Source organism: Symphodus melops, assembly GCF_947650265.1.
Source record: "Symphodus melops genome assembly, chromosome: 3".
Taxonomy (NCBI): Eukaryota; Metazoa; Chordata; class Actinopteri; order Labriformes; family Labridae; genus Symphodus; species Symphodus melops.
In genome coordinates, this window is record NC_136693.1 from 13,944,483 (window position 1) to 13,963,943 (window position 19,461).

General features: G+C 38.0%; 1 protein-coding gene across 7 annotated transcripts in view; it reads left to right on the plus strand.

The window, feature by feature from the left end:
• The window catches only part of zfhx3b (zinc finger homeobox 3b), a 272,318-nt gene extending 265,571 nt beyond the window's left edge, over nucleotides 1-6,747 (plus strand). For all 7 annotated transcript variants that reach the window (XM_079340133.1, XM_079340132.1, XM_079340135.1 and 4 more), the window contains one exon: nucleotides 112-6,747. In XM_079340133.1, the coding sequence (XP_079196259.1) occupies nucleotides 112-1,847 (1,736 nt within the window). In that variant the 3' untranslated portion in view covers nucleotides 1,848-6,747. The remainder of the gene's footprint in view (nucleotides 1-111) is intronic.
• Nucleotides 6,748-19,461: the final 12,714 nt, after the last annotated feature.

Here is a 19,461-nt window from a genome sequence, read left to right on the forward strand (position 1 = left end):
AAAACTTGCATTGACTTTCAAATACCATTCTGCAATGTTATCTTTTATGTATTTTGGTATATATCCACCAACTTATGACTGAATTCTTCTTTGTGTCTGATACACTTCCAGCTTTAACTCCTCCAAAACCTTCAAACCTCCTGAACATGCCTGGTGCCAGTGTTCCCTCACCAAGCCTTCCCACATCTGGACTGCCCAACAAACCTCCCTCCTCAACATCCCTTGCTGCATCCAGCTCGGCCCAGACCAACACATCTGCTTCCCACTCAAGCCCCAACTCAACATCTAACTCCACTCCCTCAACTACCCAGTCCAGTTCCCGGCCTGAACTCCCCAAAGAACATGATGCAGAGAGGGTAAGAGAGAAGGATAAGCCAAAGGAAAAGATAGAGAAACCCACAACACCATCATCAACTGGAAGCACCCCAGCCCCTTCCACTTCTGCTGCCAGCGCTAAGAAAGAGAAGCCAGACACAGCTGTACCTGCCACCTCTATGCCCACACCTGGCATGGAGTATGTGGTAGACCCTGCACAGCTACAGGCCCTGCAAGCTGCTTTGGCCTCGGATCCAACAGCTCTCCTCACAAACCAGTTCCTGCCCTACTTCATGCCTGGCTTTTCCCCATATTACACCCCACAGATCCCTGGGGCTCTCCAGGGGGGCTACCTTCAACCTATGTATGGTATGGAAAGTCTCTTCCCTTACAACCCAGCATTGTCACAAGCACTGATGGGCCTGTCTCCAGGATCCCTGCTACAGCATTACCAGCAATATCAGCAGAGTTTGCAGGAGGCACTACAGCAACAGCAGCGGCAGCTTCAGCAGATCCAGCAACCCAAGGCGAGCCAAACTCCAGTTCCCCCACAAACCTTGGGGAATCACAAAGAATCTGCCAAAGATCCAGTGAAAACAGAAGAGAAAAAGGGCAATCCCCATAATAAACCCCACACTTCCTCCTCTTCCTCTTCTCATAACAAAGTTCCCTCTGAGCAGAACGATGTGGATGGCAAAGCTGTGGACCCTCACCTAGACCGGTATATCATCCCAAAGGTGCAGTGTAAACTGGCATGCCGCAAATGTCAAGCAGTTTTCACCAAGGAAGAAGCGGCTATTACCCACCTAAAATCAAACTGTTTTTTTGGTCAGTCTGTGGCAAACCTGCAAGAGATGTTGCTGCGTATCCCCGGTGGCGTAGGTGCAGGGGCTGGAAGTCAGTATGACTGCCTGGCTTGTGACACCACGTTGGATGGGGAAAAAGCACTCAGTCAACACCTGGAATCGGCATTGCACAAACACAGAACAATCAAACGATCAGCCAGAAATGCCAAAGAGCACGCTACTAGTTTATTACCTCACTCTTCAGCCTGCTTCCCCAATCCTAACACCGCATCTACCTCGCAGTCTGCCACTCATCCCATCAGCAGCCCCCCAACCCCGCCAACAACATCAGCCACCATGCCATCCTCTGCCGTGTCCTCTTCCCTGTGCTCCTCCTCCTCAACGACCCCACTCAACACCACAGCTGCCGGGAAACCATGGCCCCAGGCCCCTTTCTCCAGAGCTTTAGCTGGAAAGCCCAATGCCAGTCCCTCCCCCTCCTCCTCCTCTTTTCCTCCAATGTCCTCACCTTCAACGGTTACCTCAAGTTCATTGAGCACCTCAGGAGTTCAGACCTCGATACCAACAGACGTCTTTACCGACGAGTCTGACTCTGACAGCAGTCAGAAGTCAGGAGACAGGCTGGGCAGGATGGCGGAGGACCCGCAGCAGCCTGGCTTTGTCAAAGACAGTAGTAGTTGTAGTAGTAATCTTGCTAGTGTAGGAACAGACTCCATCAGATTGTAAAAGAGCTTTCAGTGATGGACAATATTTAAAAAAGACAAAAATGACAAAAAAAAATCACAAATGGAAAAAAATAAAAAGCAGCAATGTTAAAAATACATTAAAAGTATACAAACCAATTTCAGTAAAGATGTGTAAAGACTAACTGCAATTCCAAAGCTTGTAACCAAAAATTTAAATGTTAGTGGATTGTTTTCCCATATCAACATGCTGGTTCTCTCTTTTTTTTCTTTGTTTGTTTGTTTACTTTTGTTTGACTCAACTGAAACACATGCATACTAATATATGAGAATAGAAAAGGTTGCTGAGTAATTTTTGGGGTAATGGTTGAGGAATACTGTATGGCACTGGACTGCCTCAACATTGACAAATGGCCCAAGAACCCTTTTGAAAAAATACAAGTCAACAAGCTGTCCCTTAGTTTTGTAATAATTTCTACTTAATAGCACAGTCACAAAAAGCCAGTATGTACTGTATGGGAGAATAGTCTATCAATTTTCTTGCTATTTAAGCATTCAGATACCAATGGCTTGCAAAAGAAAGGAATAATGTAATGTCTATTTTATTCTCAGGTCAACAGCTCACAGATGTGTTTTTTTCTGTTACAGAATCCATATTTTGCATCTTTTGTTTTCAACAGAAGATAAGAATTTTTGTTTTTGATTTAATAACTTTTCTTTTTAAGTTGAAAGGCATTGTTTCTGGGCATTCAAAAAGGGTAAATGAGTTGCTGATTTAAACATAACAAATTGTTTTAATGTGGAAGAGGAGGGGTCACAATCCCACTATACACGGACAAAGGAGAACATTGCAGGCATAAAAATGGGCCATAAAAAGAGTTTGGATTAAAAAAAAAACAACCCTCTGTATTTATGATAGATATGAACATTTTTGGTGTTAAGTAGGATGTTGCATTGGAAATGAATTTAAACAGTATGGTAGGTTGAAAAAACTTTGTGTACATTTAGCTTTTGTATTGTCCAACTTTAAGACGCTTCATTTGATGTTGTCTTGGTCATTCCAATAGCCTAGATTATGGACAGGTAATTTATCTCAACTTTATTTCTGTCTTATTCTTTGCTTCTTGGGAGATAGTCACACAAAACACCCCTCCTGACAAGGCAGGATCTTATTTTAGACTTATTTAAATTTTATAGATTGGTTGGTTAGGCACTAACCACATGAAAAGATCCTGGGTGAAATATTGAAAGTTTTATATTATTTAATTTTGCTTTACCTTTGTGCACTTATCAATGTCTGACTCCTATTTCTCTACTTGTTCCTCTCTTCGCACTTATTTTTCTCTGCTTCACCTGTGTTTGTAGATATGTATGCTACAAAGCAGGTCTTTTGCTTCTCATGTAGTGTAGCTACAGTCTTTATTTTCATTTTGACATTTCTGTTGTCATAAATGAAAATGGAAGAAGAATACTAATAATAATTCTCACGCTTTAAGACAAAAAGAAAATCCAAAGACAAAACACTTTCACCATTGGTGCATAAATATGAGAAAAGAGGCTTCTTTATACTTGAGAATTTGTTGCTGTTTTTAGAGGAAAGAAAACAAAGTTTTAGAAGATAAAGGAGTACGCATCAGAGTTACCATTTTCTGCTTCTTTGCAAGCATACAGGTGGCTTTTTTACGTAAATACCAAAAACCAAAAAGGGCCCTTGTCCTTGCATTGTGGAGTAGCAACGTTACAGAGCCATTGCAGTTTGTAAGATAGAGGTTATTAGTCTTTCTTTGACTTTTTTTGTCACATTTAAATGTCATTTTTTTTAAGAAAATGTATAAGGTCTGGTCTTCAAGGACATACATTTTGCTGCTAATGTAGAATTTTGAAAGAAAAAAAGAGTACCTAGATGCATGCTCATTTGCTTTTGGCCAAGCTTTAACTAAAACAAACAATAAACCGATTTCTTGCCTCTGCAACACCTTTTTTTTCTTGTTGCAAAAACGGAACTTTGAAGACTGTGAATATATGTTCCAAAGGACATTTTGCCCATTTCTTTTTTCAACAGACCAATGTTTAAGCCAATGATCTATAACATTTGTAAAGAACAGTGCATTCCAAATAACACAACAGATTTTTTCTTAAGCAAGGACTGATCCTATTTCATTTTAATTGCTTTGAATCGTCACAATCTATTTTTCCTAATTTTTGAAGTGACTGTAAACTGTTGTGTACATTTTTGCATCATTGGTTGATGAACAAAGTGACCTCCATATGTCATTTTGTGCTGGCATGGAACATTGCTGAGAATCTCTCCATCCAGTCAAGGTTGTTGCTCACTTGTTTAGCAAGTTATAGTGGTTACCAAAAAATGTATATAATACATCTGGTACTGATGCGTCTCTTAGGTTTAGTGACATTTATGCCAGTCAGCATACAACTAGTCTCAGAGGGAAATGATGGCTGTTTTTGCTGAGGTGTTGTTTTCCCCTTTCTGGGAAATCCACCAGTGACTCGTCCCATGTGTCTGCAGGGTGCCACTTCCACGCTTAGATAACAGGTTGTCATGGGGACATCTTCATTCCAAAGCATTATTTCTGGAAAAAGAAGGAGGTTTTTTGAAGATTGTCCCTTGATTTTAGATAGATAGGATGCTTTCATGTCCAAAGAAGTCTCCCGCTTCATTTTGTTGCAATGGAAATGGATGTGTACTGTATACTGTAGGTACCCCCCATCCTCTTACTGATGATCCTGTTAACTTAAAGTTGTTTTTTTTTAAACCAAAACCAAGACCTATTTAAATTTGTGAAGAACTACTTTTTGGCCACTATTGTATAGCCAATATCTTTGCCTAAACAAATACATGGCACAATCTTGGATTCGTTTAAAGTGCTTCGTCGTGCAGAGCAGTGTGATCTCGTGTTAATACTGCAGCATGCATTTAAAAGTCAGGAGATTTAGTCTGCAAGCGTGCTGTATCTCTAAAGTCCAGTTACCCAATGTACTGTTCATATGTACATTTCTTTTGAGAAAAATCTTGAGTTGTACAGGTTTTTGTCAAAAAAGTTGGCTTTATTTTAATTTTCAGATAATGTCAGACATGTCTTGTTATATTCTTATAATTATTGGTATTTTATGTTGGCTTCTGTATATTATTTTTTATCCTAAATTAACACTAGCTTTAATTTGAATTGCTGAAATTGAAAAACAATTTTTTGGCCACTTTATGTTGTGATGATGTTCTCATAGTCATTGTTTTAGACATACTGTTTGCTCTTTTATTTCCAAAGTATAATCATTTGGGCTCTTTTGTGGAAGACAAAGTCTCTATATCAGATTCAGCCAGCATGAACTGTGTGAGTTTGAATGCCTATGTAAGTGTGTGAATGTGTTTCATAAGAGCCAGCATCAATTCAATTTTTTTGTTGTTTGCCTTTTGTTTTTAATATGTTACACACCAAAACAAACTGCAAAGCTGGATTATGAATAAGTGAAATTTAGAAAATCAAATTTTAACAATAATGATCTGAAATGATTAAACCGAAGCACTGCGCAGTTTTTACTTTGATTGAATATATGAATGTGGCCAAAGCTTTATGCAGTTGAAACAAAAAGGAAAAAAAAAAAACAAGTTGTGCCCCAGATAACTGTATATTTTATTGTGGCACAAAAAGCTATGTGGATAATTGGATCCACTGACTTTCATTGGGATACTTGATTTTAATGGACATTTTCGATGAGAGAGATAAAGACAAGGTTTTGCTGTAGAGGTCATCTTTCTTCCCACTGTGAAACAAACGTGTACCTGTATACAGATATAGATATATTTAAAACAAGACATCAACTTTTTTTGTTTGTTTTTGAGATGAAGAAGGAATGGATAAAAGAACTCTGGGAAGCTTTGGAGGTCTTGTAAAGAGGACATGAGAGGCTGTGGGCAAACCAAAACTGGGCATGGGAGCCTAAGGCAGGCTCAAAAACAGCTTTAAAAACCACCTCCTTATTTGATTACTGACAACTCCGTAATGGGAATGGACTCTGGAACCAATGGACATGTGTGAAACAGAGAGAAACTGAACTTAAATGGCTCCAGCTGCCTCTTTCTCCTTTCTGTCTGTCTCTTTCTTTCTCCAGCTCTGCCTCTGCTTCTGCTCTTTGATGGACTTTTTCCAAACTTCAGGACAGGATGGACAGAGATGCTTGCTTAATTTTTTCTCAATTCATGTCACTTATCCGTTTCATTTCCACGTGCTTGTCCCTGGTTGACAAGTAAAAGCTCTCCAGTTGAATGGCGGCTCACCCCTTTCTCTGTTGATCAAATGATCTAAAAAAGAAAGAAATTAACAACAAAGAGAGGGGATGGGTTCTCAAAGCTGACGTTCTTAAAGAGGCAGTTACACTAAGAAAGCGTATTAACCAAAATTAACAACCAAACTAACAACCAAACAACCATTTGCTCCAACTTCAAAGATGAACTGTTACTTGGAGCTCTCTGTTCCTTTTGTGACTTCTGGTGCCACAATGTTTTTTTATGCTTTTCATTTTTTCTTTTCGTTTCCTTGAATTACTTCTCCTTCGAGCCTCATAAGCATGGCTCTGTGGCTCCAGGCAGCCCATCCGAGGGTAGAAAAAAAACAGCCTTGCAATGTACAAAAAAGAGCAAGTTAAACCAAAAATGTTGTTCTTGATGTCTTTTCTATACTGTAGTCTTGTTAGCTTTTTTGTTACTGTAATTATATGATGAAGATTTCCAAACTGTACCAAATTACATGGAAACTAACATACATACAACCACATGGAACTTCAGACTTTTAAAGAAACTTTTGTCACAAAACCTTGTTGTCCTAGTTAAGTTGATTGTAGATGGTAATTGAATATACTCCTTTGAAAATATTTCATCAAGTATGTTTCTTGCTCATTGTGATACATTAAAAAAAGTATGAGCATCATTTGTACTGCTGTTGACTCATCTTTGACTGATGCTGGGTTTTGTCACTTGCTGTCAACAGGTTTGTTTTTTTTCAGTTCATCTTTGTCCCTTGTTCCCTAAAGAAATTTTATTGGTTCCTTAAAAACCAAAGTTCTGAAAAATGGACAAGCTACATTTAGGTTATGTTTGAAAACACTATAAAGAACGTTTCATACTTCATCAATGAAAGAAATATATTTTGTCCATTTAATGTCTTTCAAATAATGCTTCCACATTCACTATAAAGCAATAAAAAGTAAAGTAAGCGTAGAGTAGTTCAGAGGCCATGGGAGTTTAGACTAATCCAATGAAGAAGAAAAAAAGAGCTATGCCTGAAAAGTGAAATGAAACTTTCTGCATATCAATACATTTACAATGGGCATTGATTTTGAACACTTGTAAGCTCCTTCTATTATGTCATGGTCAGTTTTTACCAAGAGACGGTACAGCTTGCACCTTTATATCCTCTGTATTAAATTTACAGTGGCTTAACATATTCGTAATTAACATGTAGAATGTGTGGTTCTTTCTGCCACTGAAATATATATATATGTGTGATATATTTAGACTGCTGTTAGGGATTCAACATGTCCCATTCTAATTGATGCATATTAAGCAATAACTGTGAACTTCTCCCTATAATTAGAGGTGGCTGTGTGCAACTAATGTAATCAGATGGGCTGGCAATAAGGCTTGGAAAGATTTAACCAAAAATTACATGCATTGTTAGGAGTGAGAATTAACACACACAAAAGACATTATTCTCAATTAACGTTGTAAAAATAAATCAAAGTTGCTAATGAAGCATAGGTTCCTTTTAGGTTGTTTTACCTTGTTCAAGTTTGAGCAAAATAGTGTATAGTGAGAGTTGCTGATTGGAATCAGGATTTTGACTCACTAAGTCACATAGTGTCAACAAGGAGGTTTAATGTGTATTTTGAGCAGAACTATGAGATTAAAGTAGAAATAATACTAATTGACTATATTATTGTCAATACATGACATGTCATAAAGCTGCAGGTATTTCTTGTTTGGACAGCTATTTTGTTGCTAATTGTTTCATGCAACAAAGTTATCACACGAGAGAGAAATATAATCATAAATTGAAGGTTGTTTTAGAAGGTAGCTTCAGTGTAGAATCTATAATTTCTTGAAAAAAATGAAATCAATATCAATATTTAGCTATTAAATCATAACCTTTTAATGACAATTGATAACTTTTTTAAGATGTATAATCTACATTACATTGATGTCTTTTCAATACAATTATTAGGTTTGATTTTTACATTTAGTATTTCCTCATGAACTTTGTCAAAATTATGTCCCTGAATACAGAAAATATAAAAGTAAACGAGAAGGAGCATTAAACCTCAGCAAAGAGTTTAAGGAAAAGGCCACTCTGTGTCAAGCAACAGGCAAGATTCATTGGCCACATTGAGCCAATTAACACGCAAGGGCACATCCCGAATGAATTAAAAACACCCTAATCCGATCAGTGTGAAAAGCAAGGCCATTTCCTTCACAGGCCTGGAACAGATGGCACTCACACTCAGATGCTGCAATGAAACAGGCCAGGGCTAGTCACACACTGTGAAATTGGGTTAGTGCCTGGGTCTAAAATGGGCCCTGGGCAATGTGAGCCTCCAAACCTATTCTCCCTTGCCTATAGGGACAGGGCCCACCTTGCAAGTTTATGGCCCCATATTTAATTATCATTCTCAATGCACCTCAGTAACTTAGTCATTTCAGCTAGAGGTGGAGCAGACAGCTTCTTCCAGTCATTTGTTTCTTTACCAGTCAACCTTTTACATATTCCAAACATCCATTGACATACCACAAGCATACAAGCACAGCCCTGTTGGATAGAATATCACAGACTCTGTTTGACCCAAGCTGGGTGGTGGTACCATGCTGAGGTTTAAGTTCTGGCTTTGTGGGAATAATGGCTTGTTGGAATTTCCATAGTTCTATGGTATAATTTTTCAACCTTTCTGTTGGATAAATGATACAAATGTTCTGTAATTCACATCAAATGACGGCAGAAGGAGTGCTTGTGCTGTGTCTTCTTTATCCTTGTCTGAAAGAGAAAACTTGGCTCTCTAATGGGTGACTTTACACCACAAAGGCCAAAAATAAGGAGCAGAAGCTGAACCTAAACCATATTTCGTAAATGTAGAGAATCTGACAAACTCTTTCAAGACATAGATTGATGATCAGCTGAATAGCCTAGCCAAAGGCAATTAACTGTGAGAATCTGAAGGAACATCTGGCCGATGGCAGTATAATGTTAGCATTTAGCCATCTCTAAGCAAAGATTACTGTTAATGTAGTGTTAGCAGAATGCTAATATCACGCTTTTAAAGTGTTAAAATATTCAATAGAATCACATAAACAAACTTATCTTTGTTAAAACATCATATTGATGACACATTAGCTGCCTAATGTAAGCCAATGACAACTTTACTTTATATATTGCTGTTTGGAGGAAAGTTAAAAAGCTATTTATGCCATTCTTGCCATAGTATATATAGCACAATTGAAAGGTAGCCTAATGTTAGCATTAAGCCACCTCCTAGCTAGCTTATAAATTGCTAAAGTTCAACCCTTGAAATAACGTGCAAGCATAATAGCTGAGCCTCCCTGCTTAGATGCATACACTAAACCTATAGAAGGCTTTGGTAAATGTTGGAAGGAGAATTTTTTGTAAATTGTTCGGAGTTAAAAGTTGCAGTGTGTCAATGTTAAATACTGTGGACATACTAGATATAGTAAACCTCTATGCAAGACTAGCTGCTTTGCACATTGGTTTCTTGCATTGCAACTGCTGAGGGCAAACGTCCTGTGAGACAGTCTGGTAAAATTACAGTACATAGATGACCATGAAGAGCAGGAATTTCCCTACTAAGCCTAAAAGCCACATAGCCTATTTTTCTCTGAAACATACACACTCCTTTTCAATTCTCCTCTTCTTTCTCCCCCACACATACCTTTTGCCTCCCCATATTGGCTTCATCCCTGTCAATGTCAAAGCCAAATTATGTTGCTGCCTTGAGGACAGGTCAAAGTAATTCAATTTAATCTGTCAGGTGAAATGATGGGTGAGCAACGATCAAAGAGAAATTGAATGGGATGAAAAAATTAAAAGGAAAAACTATTTCTTGCAAATTGTAGCATGAAGTTTCCTGATTTCAATTCAGCCATTTACTTGGCTTTTTACAATATCAGTTGCACAATATACATATAGGTGTAAGCCCCCACCTGCACTTGAGTGAATGGCCTATAATCCCCTCTCCACCCAACTCCATCATACTGACTTCCCACCCACATGAGATCCATTTTGGAGAAGGCATGGAGGGTCTTGGCAGACTCTAGGCCTTTGCCAAAGCATTTTCCGTCTCCTGAACACAGGATCAGGTGTCGCCATTTCACAGCACCTTCTGGTTCTGTTTAACAGGAAATGAGGTCCATCAGAAGGACTCTGACCAAAACTGAGTCAGAATGGGCCCTGACAGGCAGGAATATTAGCCTGTGACGGCAGTCAGTAATTGAATGATCGGCTCACCCCCCTCACTTGTAATGAAGAGAATATGTGCTGGGAATGTGTTTGTCCTTCTCTATCCTTCGTCTGCCCTCTCCCTCCCCCCTTTTCCCCCTTAATAAATCATTTGTGGGGGCAGAAATAAGGGATAATTTTACTTCACTTCAAAGTGCTTCCATGGTGTCATTTCTTTAACCTCAAAGTGATGATGCATTAAAAAGGCTTCGGGTGAGCTCTGCCTGAGAGTGTTTTTGCCTTTAAACCAAGCTGTGCTGATAGTGGCGTGAGAGAGTGAGCCGGAGTACATGAGAGATCAATTATCACACCTCATTTTGTTCTCATATGCAAAATGATAATGGTTGGACCATGTCAGACCTGAACCATCAGGTGGTGTATCCTTTCTCCATAAATGTGTTTCACAGATTGTCTGAAGGGGTCTGTTAAATCCCTTTAACAGTTAAAAAAAAGATGAAGGGGAAGAATTTAGCTTCTCCTTGATCGGTCTTCAAAATGTCCCTCTGCGGACAAGATTTAAGGGTGATGAAGCAACAGAATAAACCTAACACTCAGCATGATATCACCACACACTTCTACACAATACGTTCACATTACTAGCTTTGTAAAAAAAAAAAATATTCTGTAGGCTTTGCTGTGTTTTAGTCCATAAATAGAACAAGTAACTATGTTACAGCCATGTTAGAGTGAACATAAAAGAGGTTTGGACTGAAGGCATGTTTGAGCAACCGTGATGCAGTTGAGGAAGCGGGAGGCACAGCTTTGAGGTGTAGCATCATATTTCACATAGCTTTGGGCTGAATGTCAACTCTGGGAAGAATTCTTAATACAGTAATTGCTTTGAGACTTGTTCTTATTAATATTTCTCTGACTTTGGTTTGTATTTTTTGAAACCTTAACTAAAATCAGTCGTAGTGCATTGCTGCTGGAATGCCTGTCAGCCCGGGCCCTGACCCTGGGCTGCCTGCTATAATGATGGGAAGATGAAAGAGCCAGGCCCATTCCCAGGCTGCCCTGTTAGGGGGTGCAAGTCTGTGAAATGGAGAGATAATGGAGACCAGGTGTGCTGTGGAGGCCTGAGACACTCCTCAGTCAGTCTGAGAGCTCCTCTCAGTGTGAGGGAGGGCACACTACTACTGTGGAAAGCAGACTGGGCCAAAGACCAGATCTCCACTCTACAGAAACTTTTTCATGTTGAGTGCTGTAGCACGAATCAACAAAAACTGTAATATGTCCTTATTCAGTCAATATGAGCGTAATAAATCAAGCTTTCAGACGTGCAGATATTTGTCACTACTTGTCTTTTACACATTCACATACCATTACATAGCACAGCTTTTTCTATTATATATATATTTTTCCAATGCTTAGTTTGGACTTTCTTGTATTTTATTTTAATGAATCATTCTACCACAGTTTCCTCTTTCTATAGTAAGAAGCAAAGACCTTTAATTCCCCTGTAAGATCATTATTCCTTTAGATTATGATTATACAAACACATGTCAGAACATGATGTATGTTTATATATAATTAATACATGTATATATAGTTAATACATCAGTATATGGCCTGATGTATCTACTTAGTTATGAAGTGAGAATATGGCCTTAATACATGCTATAGTCTGCCTCTTCCAATGGGCAAGGTTCTGCTGTAATTACAATCCAGCTAGTAGAATCCAACAATCCATTTAACTTTAACAATTTAACCCTTCATCAGAAACCCTTTAATAACATGTTTCAAAGACTCAAGCTGATCCTTGGGGGAAAACAGTCCCACTTCTGTCTTCTACAGGAGGTCAGAAAATGTCAATTTGAACGACTGCTGAATGTGTTGCAAAGAGACTCGAGTGAAGATAAGTCCTCATTCAAGTGCTCTCCATAAGAGCTTGTTGAATGATAAATATTAAACATTGATTACGTACAAATAGCAAGGACTCTCTTATCATCAGCGGGTATTGTCTTCCTGAGATCGCATAATTAAATCTAACAGGGTCCTGCTGAGGCTTTTCTTGTCAAGTGAGTGAATGGCTAATTATTTCCATATGAATGAGTGGTAATCACTAAACCTTCCATGTGCAAAAGCAAGCAAAGGTAGTCACTGCAGAAGGATGTGGGAGTATTACAGGAACGCTGATTCACGTGATAAACTCTGATTGGCTGTTAAAAGGACTGTCATTCAGGATGGATGATCAAAATGTGGTTTCAGATTTAAGGGTGAAGCACTTCATCTTCAAACAGTATTCAAACATTATTTTTACCAGATCATTTTAGAGGAAGAACAAAGTCCTACTCAAAGTTATTGAAAACCTCAAACGCTAAATAAAAATGCAGGTTTCGAGCATCTATCTTGTTAGAAAGACAAAAGAAATAATTTCTGATAGAGGCTGTTTTCTGTTATGATGAATTAAAGCAAATGATGTATTTTTTTTTTTTTCAAAGAGTGCAGTTTGTTTCCAAATGTAATGTAATTTGTTTTGTTTTTATCTCCCATATATTATTTTAGGTAATTCCTTCGAATTTGTCCCTAAACCTGACTGACTCTATGTACGGTTGTGTTCTCTCAATAAGGCATAAAAAGCACACACAATTGTCTTTTAAGAAAAAAAAGTCTGGTTTAGAAGAACGTCATACCATACAGTCCATGTACTGAGGCTACAGTTTGCCATGCTGCTGCCCAGGCTTGACCCCGACCCTTTGCTGCATGGAATCCCCATTTCTTATTTCCTTTAGATGCATTAGGCCCAAACTCTGTCCTTTTGTCTTTCCCTCTTTATTAAGGCTTGTCTACACAGGTCTGTCTTCAAGCACCTTTTTTTCTGACACATTCTTGTGAAAAATATAGCAGTCTGATGAAAGACCAATTCATTCTTTCTTTTTTTTTAATCTCCACTTTCTATTCTCAAACACACACTGTTAACACATATGTTAAATTCAACAGCTATACACAGATAGCAGTCTGACAAACACTGATGAGGAGCCTGAGTAATTCGATTTACTCACTGTTGTGCTATAATTCCAAAAAATGTGACTCATACACAATTAATCTGCTGAATATCGCCTAAGGCCCAGCCCTACCCTTGACGCACACTCATTCATGATCATACACACACAACCTTCCCTTTGGTTTGCCTTTCTCTCTCTTTCACATTGTCCTCCCTGCATAGACTAGATTCTCTTAAAGTATCAAGCCAAGGCGACTGACCAGTGACCACCCATGTCATTTTTTTTGCCTATTGAAGCAGCTTGAAACTAATACGCAGGCCTCCATTTGAATACTTTTGTTATCAAACTCATAACAAAATGCTGGGCAATCTTACCACAGCACAGTCTTTTTCCCTCTCCCCTTGGTTGATGTATTAATTTTTGACCAAACGTCCCTGCTTGACTACTGTAACGAGGTATGATGTATTGCGCCTTGGCTGTTGCCATGGAGACAGCAGTCCCCTCTTACTTGTCATTAGAGCACAAACAAGCACTGGCATCTAATGTCATTCTAGTCAACATGAGGGAGAGCAATGGGAAAGGGAGAGGCTGTGTCGGATCCCTTGCTCCCTTCACACAGTTTGAATTGGTTTTCGGGTGGATTATTTGGATTGTACTGGATGTTATGGGCCAGCATACTGTGTGCAGGGGCGTTGTTAGGTCATTTACCTGGGGAGAGGCATATTTTATGTTGACTATGTTTCCCACATCCAAGTTCTTTGATGATAGCCTGCATAGAGGAAAACACTGTCTGGATGTTGCCGAATAAATACCTGTTGTTCCCTTCCCTTATTTGCGTGGCTGTGTGTCTCTCCATGGCTCAAACATGATTAGACATTCAAATTTTTATAACTGTATTTCTATATGCTTTAGAATGCTACAGTCGATGAAAAGTGTTGTTCAATGTAAGCAAAGTTTTTATAATAAATATCAAAAAAAGATATTAAGAATAGATTCAATGAAAAGTAAAATAATGTCCTGCATGCTTCTCACTTTCTGTTCATCTCAGATGAAATTAAAGGCTGATATGAACCGAGGTAAAGAAAACGAACAATTGCACATCATCTTCAATTCAAAATGGAGAAAAAAGGAGAATGAAACAAGTAAGTCTCATCAAAATTGGTAACATGCATTTCTATTATTTTTGTAAAATAAAGACATTGTTACTGAGTAATAGTTCAGCAAGAGCTTTGATGTATTCGCCTCTGTTTTATTTCCATTTTAGATAAAGCTTTCTTGACTTGGAAGTGTGTTTCATTTTCACATGTTTTTTCTCCCCTCATTTCAGTTTCAGTCAGTTGGCTGCTTTCTCCTGTTGTTTGAGGTGAAAGTGTAGCCGTATGCCTCGCTGTCTTTTCTCTGAACATAATCTCTTCCTCACACAGAACAATAATCCTACCTTATTTTCTCTCCCAGTGTTGGTCTTTTATTACTTCCAGGTGTTAAGGCCTGTCTCCCTACAAGCATATGTGCTGGGTAAAAAGAAATGCCCTTTGTTTGGAGTTGTGCTGTTTCAAACTGAATATTAAGTTGGCAATGTTCACAGCAGAGCAGATGATGAAAAAAAGACCAAAATAAAAACGAGGTGAATGAGTATTTGCATTAAAGAAAAAAAAAGTGTCGAGTAAACAACTGCTGTTTAGAAAAAAAGGGAGGGGGGATAGTAAACATTCTTTTGTGTAAGCTACAGAAGATTTAGTTATTTATGGGGCCTGCTGGACACAACATCTGTCACTGTGCTGTCTGTTGATGGTGCATTTTAGTATTTATGAGTTTCATCTGGCATTATTTGCTTTAGTGAGTTTAATTTTTATTCAACTCTTACACTTACAGTAAAAAATGTTATACTAGTTGTTTTTAAGCTTTTGTTTTCTTGGCAATGCGTTGCCTCATACCCATCTTTCTTGATCACCAGCCAAGGGTCATATTAGATTTTGGAGACATGAAATACAGCCTGTGCCAGCTCTGTTATAGACTCTTTAAAATATACATTGTGGACTTTCTCCTTTTTCCTTCAAGCTGTTAAACTGAGATCGCGTGTACTTGCAATGAAAAGTGACAGGAAATTGACTAAAGCATTGGAAATCAATGGAAAGTAAATGTGCTCCCTAAGTCAAAGTGAACAGCTGATAGCTGACATTTCTTTCCCTCTCTTTTTTGCCTTTCTATCACTCTTTTACACTCCTAATTGTTGTCTTTCTTTCAACTCCCTCCATCTCTCCATCTGCTGAGCCATTAGGTTTATACTCAACAAAGAAAACATGGTGTAATGTGTTTGTGAAAGTGTTAAAATGTGTCTGTGTGAAGCCTAATGAAGGGTAGCAGTGTGTAGTCTTTACTTAACAGTAAACGTTACATAAATAAAGATAAAGATAAAATGAGCATTTCGAGAGGATGTCACGTTTCTTCCCCTTTACAAGCCCTTTCTCAGGTAGAATGAGCGATCTTCTAAAAATCTGCAGAAAGGCTAACAACTGTATTATATCAAGTAGGGTGATTATTAGGAACACTTACTATGAACAGATACTTTTTACAATAAGCTGCAGCTCATCCCAAATCTAACTTTTTTTAAATAATTATTGTTATTATCAAAGACCACTAAGAAAGAGTCGTAAAGGATTCATTCAATCAATCCACTTTTTTTAGTATCTTAGATCTGTCTGAGCAGCAGTGTCAAAGTTCATGTTGCCCCTGAGACAAGCTGATACATAAAGAAATGAGAATGCATTAGTGAAATGTGTTGTTCAAAACCATTTAATCAGCCGAGTAAGACAGATGTAACACACACGGGTAAGACATATTACTAGAGACAAGGAAGGACGCTGATCAATTAATCAAACATAATTATGAAAAAATAATTTAAAACAATGCATGGAAATTTCAGCCTGTTGATTTTTTAAATACAATTTGCACTTTAGAAAGTTAACAGATGGTGGTAGTAATGTGTTGAGCGCTTTTTAAATGAAAGGATAGTTTATCAAAAAGAAAAAAATAAGATACAAATCACCATACTGTATCATTACAACATCCTGAAAGCTGGCTTAAAGTATCCTCCTGGGTGTCCATCTTCTTCATTATGTCTTTAATTAACATATTGTAGAATATTTTTAAAACACTGAAGGTACATTGCAAACACCTGGTGCCACAATGTTCAAAAGGAGATAGAAGGTTCTGCTTTACCATAAACACATAAGCCTAATAACTTGTGCATGATTACTGCACCAGTGTCAACATTTCAGGAAAGTGAATGCTCCATGAATTCAACTGATTCGCAATAATTGAAGATACTATGGGTATTTCATAAAATATGTATTTTCATTACATTGTCAAAGATTTTAATAGCTCCTTATTCTTCTCCTTTATAACCATTTGGGAAAATGATAAAAACTATTTTCTGTCAAGTATAGACAGTAATATTCTGCAAATGTGGACGATTTCATCGGAATAAAATCAGAAATGTTGTGAGCTAAAGAGAAAATATTGGACTAAATTGTTTGTTATTGTTTTTGCCATGTAATATAACAAAAGAAAACATAAAAAGCTCATATGAAAGAGTATTAAGTTGACGAAAGGAACAATTAAAATGTGTGAAAGCTAAAGTTCTGTGATGTCAGGTCTCCAACAGCTTATGAGGATAGTATTCCAACCTCTTTTCCCACAAGAGAGAAGTGAATATACTGTACCACTAAATCAATAGGAAGTGATACATGTTTGTTTCATAATGTTCGCCCAACTGTTGGTTCATAACTTTCAAATATGTGACATTGAAAACTGACTGAAATGAAAGCTTGTTATGTGAGCACTATTACTTACTCTGCAAAGATCCTTTTTGAGTTGTTTTAAAGAGCCGACCAGAACATATGCTAATACTAGCTGTTATGCACGAGAGCACGTTCTGTGGTGTATATATTATGAATAAGGAAGAGTTACTTGTCCAAATATGTGCATTGCACAAAGAGAGCATTGGGATTATTTGTAAAAGAGCCCTGTAGAATAGTTTTCCTTTTGACGTTTGGTTGCTGTATCTTTTTGCTGTGTTACATGTATGTTCTGTAAGCATTCATTTATATCTTTTTTTTTTTAACATAAAGCCACCCCCAGGGGGAATCACGGTTTGGATGAAATGAAAATACATCACAATAAACACAAGTCTGATATGTAAACAAAGAAATATAGAAACAATCAAATTTTCCTGTCTCTATATTTCTGTCCCCACCCACATCAACCACCTACCCACCCTCTTTTTCTCCTCACAGACTGGTGTGTGTGTGTGTGTGTGTGTGTGTGTGTGTGACCAGGCAGGGGTTAAATCTATTGCACCATAAAAAGGAGCTGTTCATAAAATGGAGGAATAAGAAGCAGAAATAATATTTCAAGTATGATTAGTTCATCCGCAGGGCACCTTGTGCGATTGGGAGAGGGGGGAGAAAGCAGGAGGGGGTATTGTGCACGGCAAGCAGTAAATTATATCTAGCCTTTGAATGATTCCTGCAGATCCTATTACGACAGTGATGGGGACTAGGGAATGGTTGGGGGTGGGTGGGGGGGGGAAGCAGCAGAACGAATCGGATGAATTCTGTTTCCAGCTGTCCGAATGATGGGGAGAAATGAGGGGAGGGGGGTGCAGAGAGAGGACAATAGGACAATAATTTGTTCTTGGCTATAAAACCTTGAACATGTAGATGCATGTTATGTGTTCATGCGAACATACAGACTCCAAACAGTTTTTTACACTTTCATTCTAACAATCTCTCTCTCCTGGATTTTGCACCAAGTCCCCCTTCCAAATAGAGAAAAACACCATCACCCATTACCACCCCTGCACTGGTCCACCCTCTCTGAATATTTGAGAGGCGCTTGTCTGCTATTTGTCACTTTGACCGGTGTTATAGTAGCTGATAGTGGCATTAATGTGCTGCTGCTGCAGATACTCCTCACAGGAAGACAGAGACTCTGAATTTATTCTCCCACCAACTCAGTTTTCATTATGGTTACATATAATACTCAGTGTTTGCTCTCTGAGTTAGAGCGCAAAACGCAATACTTATTGCACCAGTTCTTATACTTCACAGTTGTGTGCAGCTATAATCTAAGTTTCCATTCATAAACGGCACTGATATTACCTATCCATGTCACAAGCAGTAGTTTAGAATTCATACATTTTAAATTAAGATAGTGCTAACATCTATTTTGTATTATATTTGTATTATTCTTGGCATGTAAACTTTCTTAAAATGTCTTTAAGATAAAATAAAGCTGAGACCAAAAGAGAAATTTAATCTGTGGTGATGAAAAATAATTTCTGAAAGTCAACTTTTTTCAAGAAAACATTTCAGTATTGTAAGATTATATTTGGGGTGGCATCTTTTGCCTTTAATAGATAGGACAGCTGAAGACATAGGAAGTGCTGGTAAGTGAGACTTGACTCGAGCATGACATGCAGCAAAAGGCTAAAGTCGGATTTGAGCCCACAGCTTGGATGTGGACTATGGCCTCTGTACGCGGCATGCAACGTAAGCTCTGAGCTACTAGCGCCCATTCGTGCCATAAGTTTTCAGCAGCTGTGTATTACAAATAGCAACATAAATCTACATTGAAAAATTTGACTTGGAAATGTAATCTGTGGAGATGAAGGAGACACACAACAGGATACGTAAGAACCTATTAATTGTGTGGTAGGTGGTAAACGTTTGACATTAGAAATGTAATAAGATATGTTTTGATATACACAAGAAAAACCCTCTAACACCTTTAAGAACCATAAACTGATGAAGTGTTGCAGAAACATCAGCAGCAGTAGAACACTTCTTATTGGTATTAAATTACAGACTTTCCAAACTACAAGTGTTTGTGAGTAAATGTAAAGTAATAATACAGAACAGAACAAAAACTGGTAAAAAGAGAAAATAAGTAAGCTGTAATCTAAATCTGAGGACGGATTTTAATATTTGAATGCTTTTTCAATTCTTTTTTCTCTACATGATGGTGTGAATATTTTCCAATTACTTTTTGCAATGTCCCTCTTGTCCAGCATCACATTCTGAAATGAAAAAATAGTGTTTCATTTACTGTTTGTATGAGTTCATTAATTAAGCTTGATTTTGGCAAACTATGTTAGAAGGTGGGTGAGTGCCAAGCAGAGAACAGAGGGCCTGGA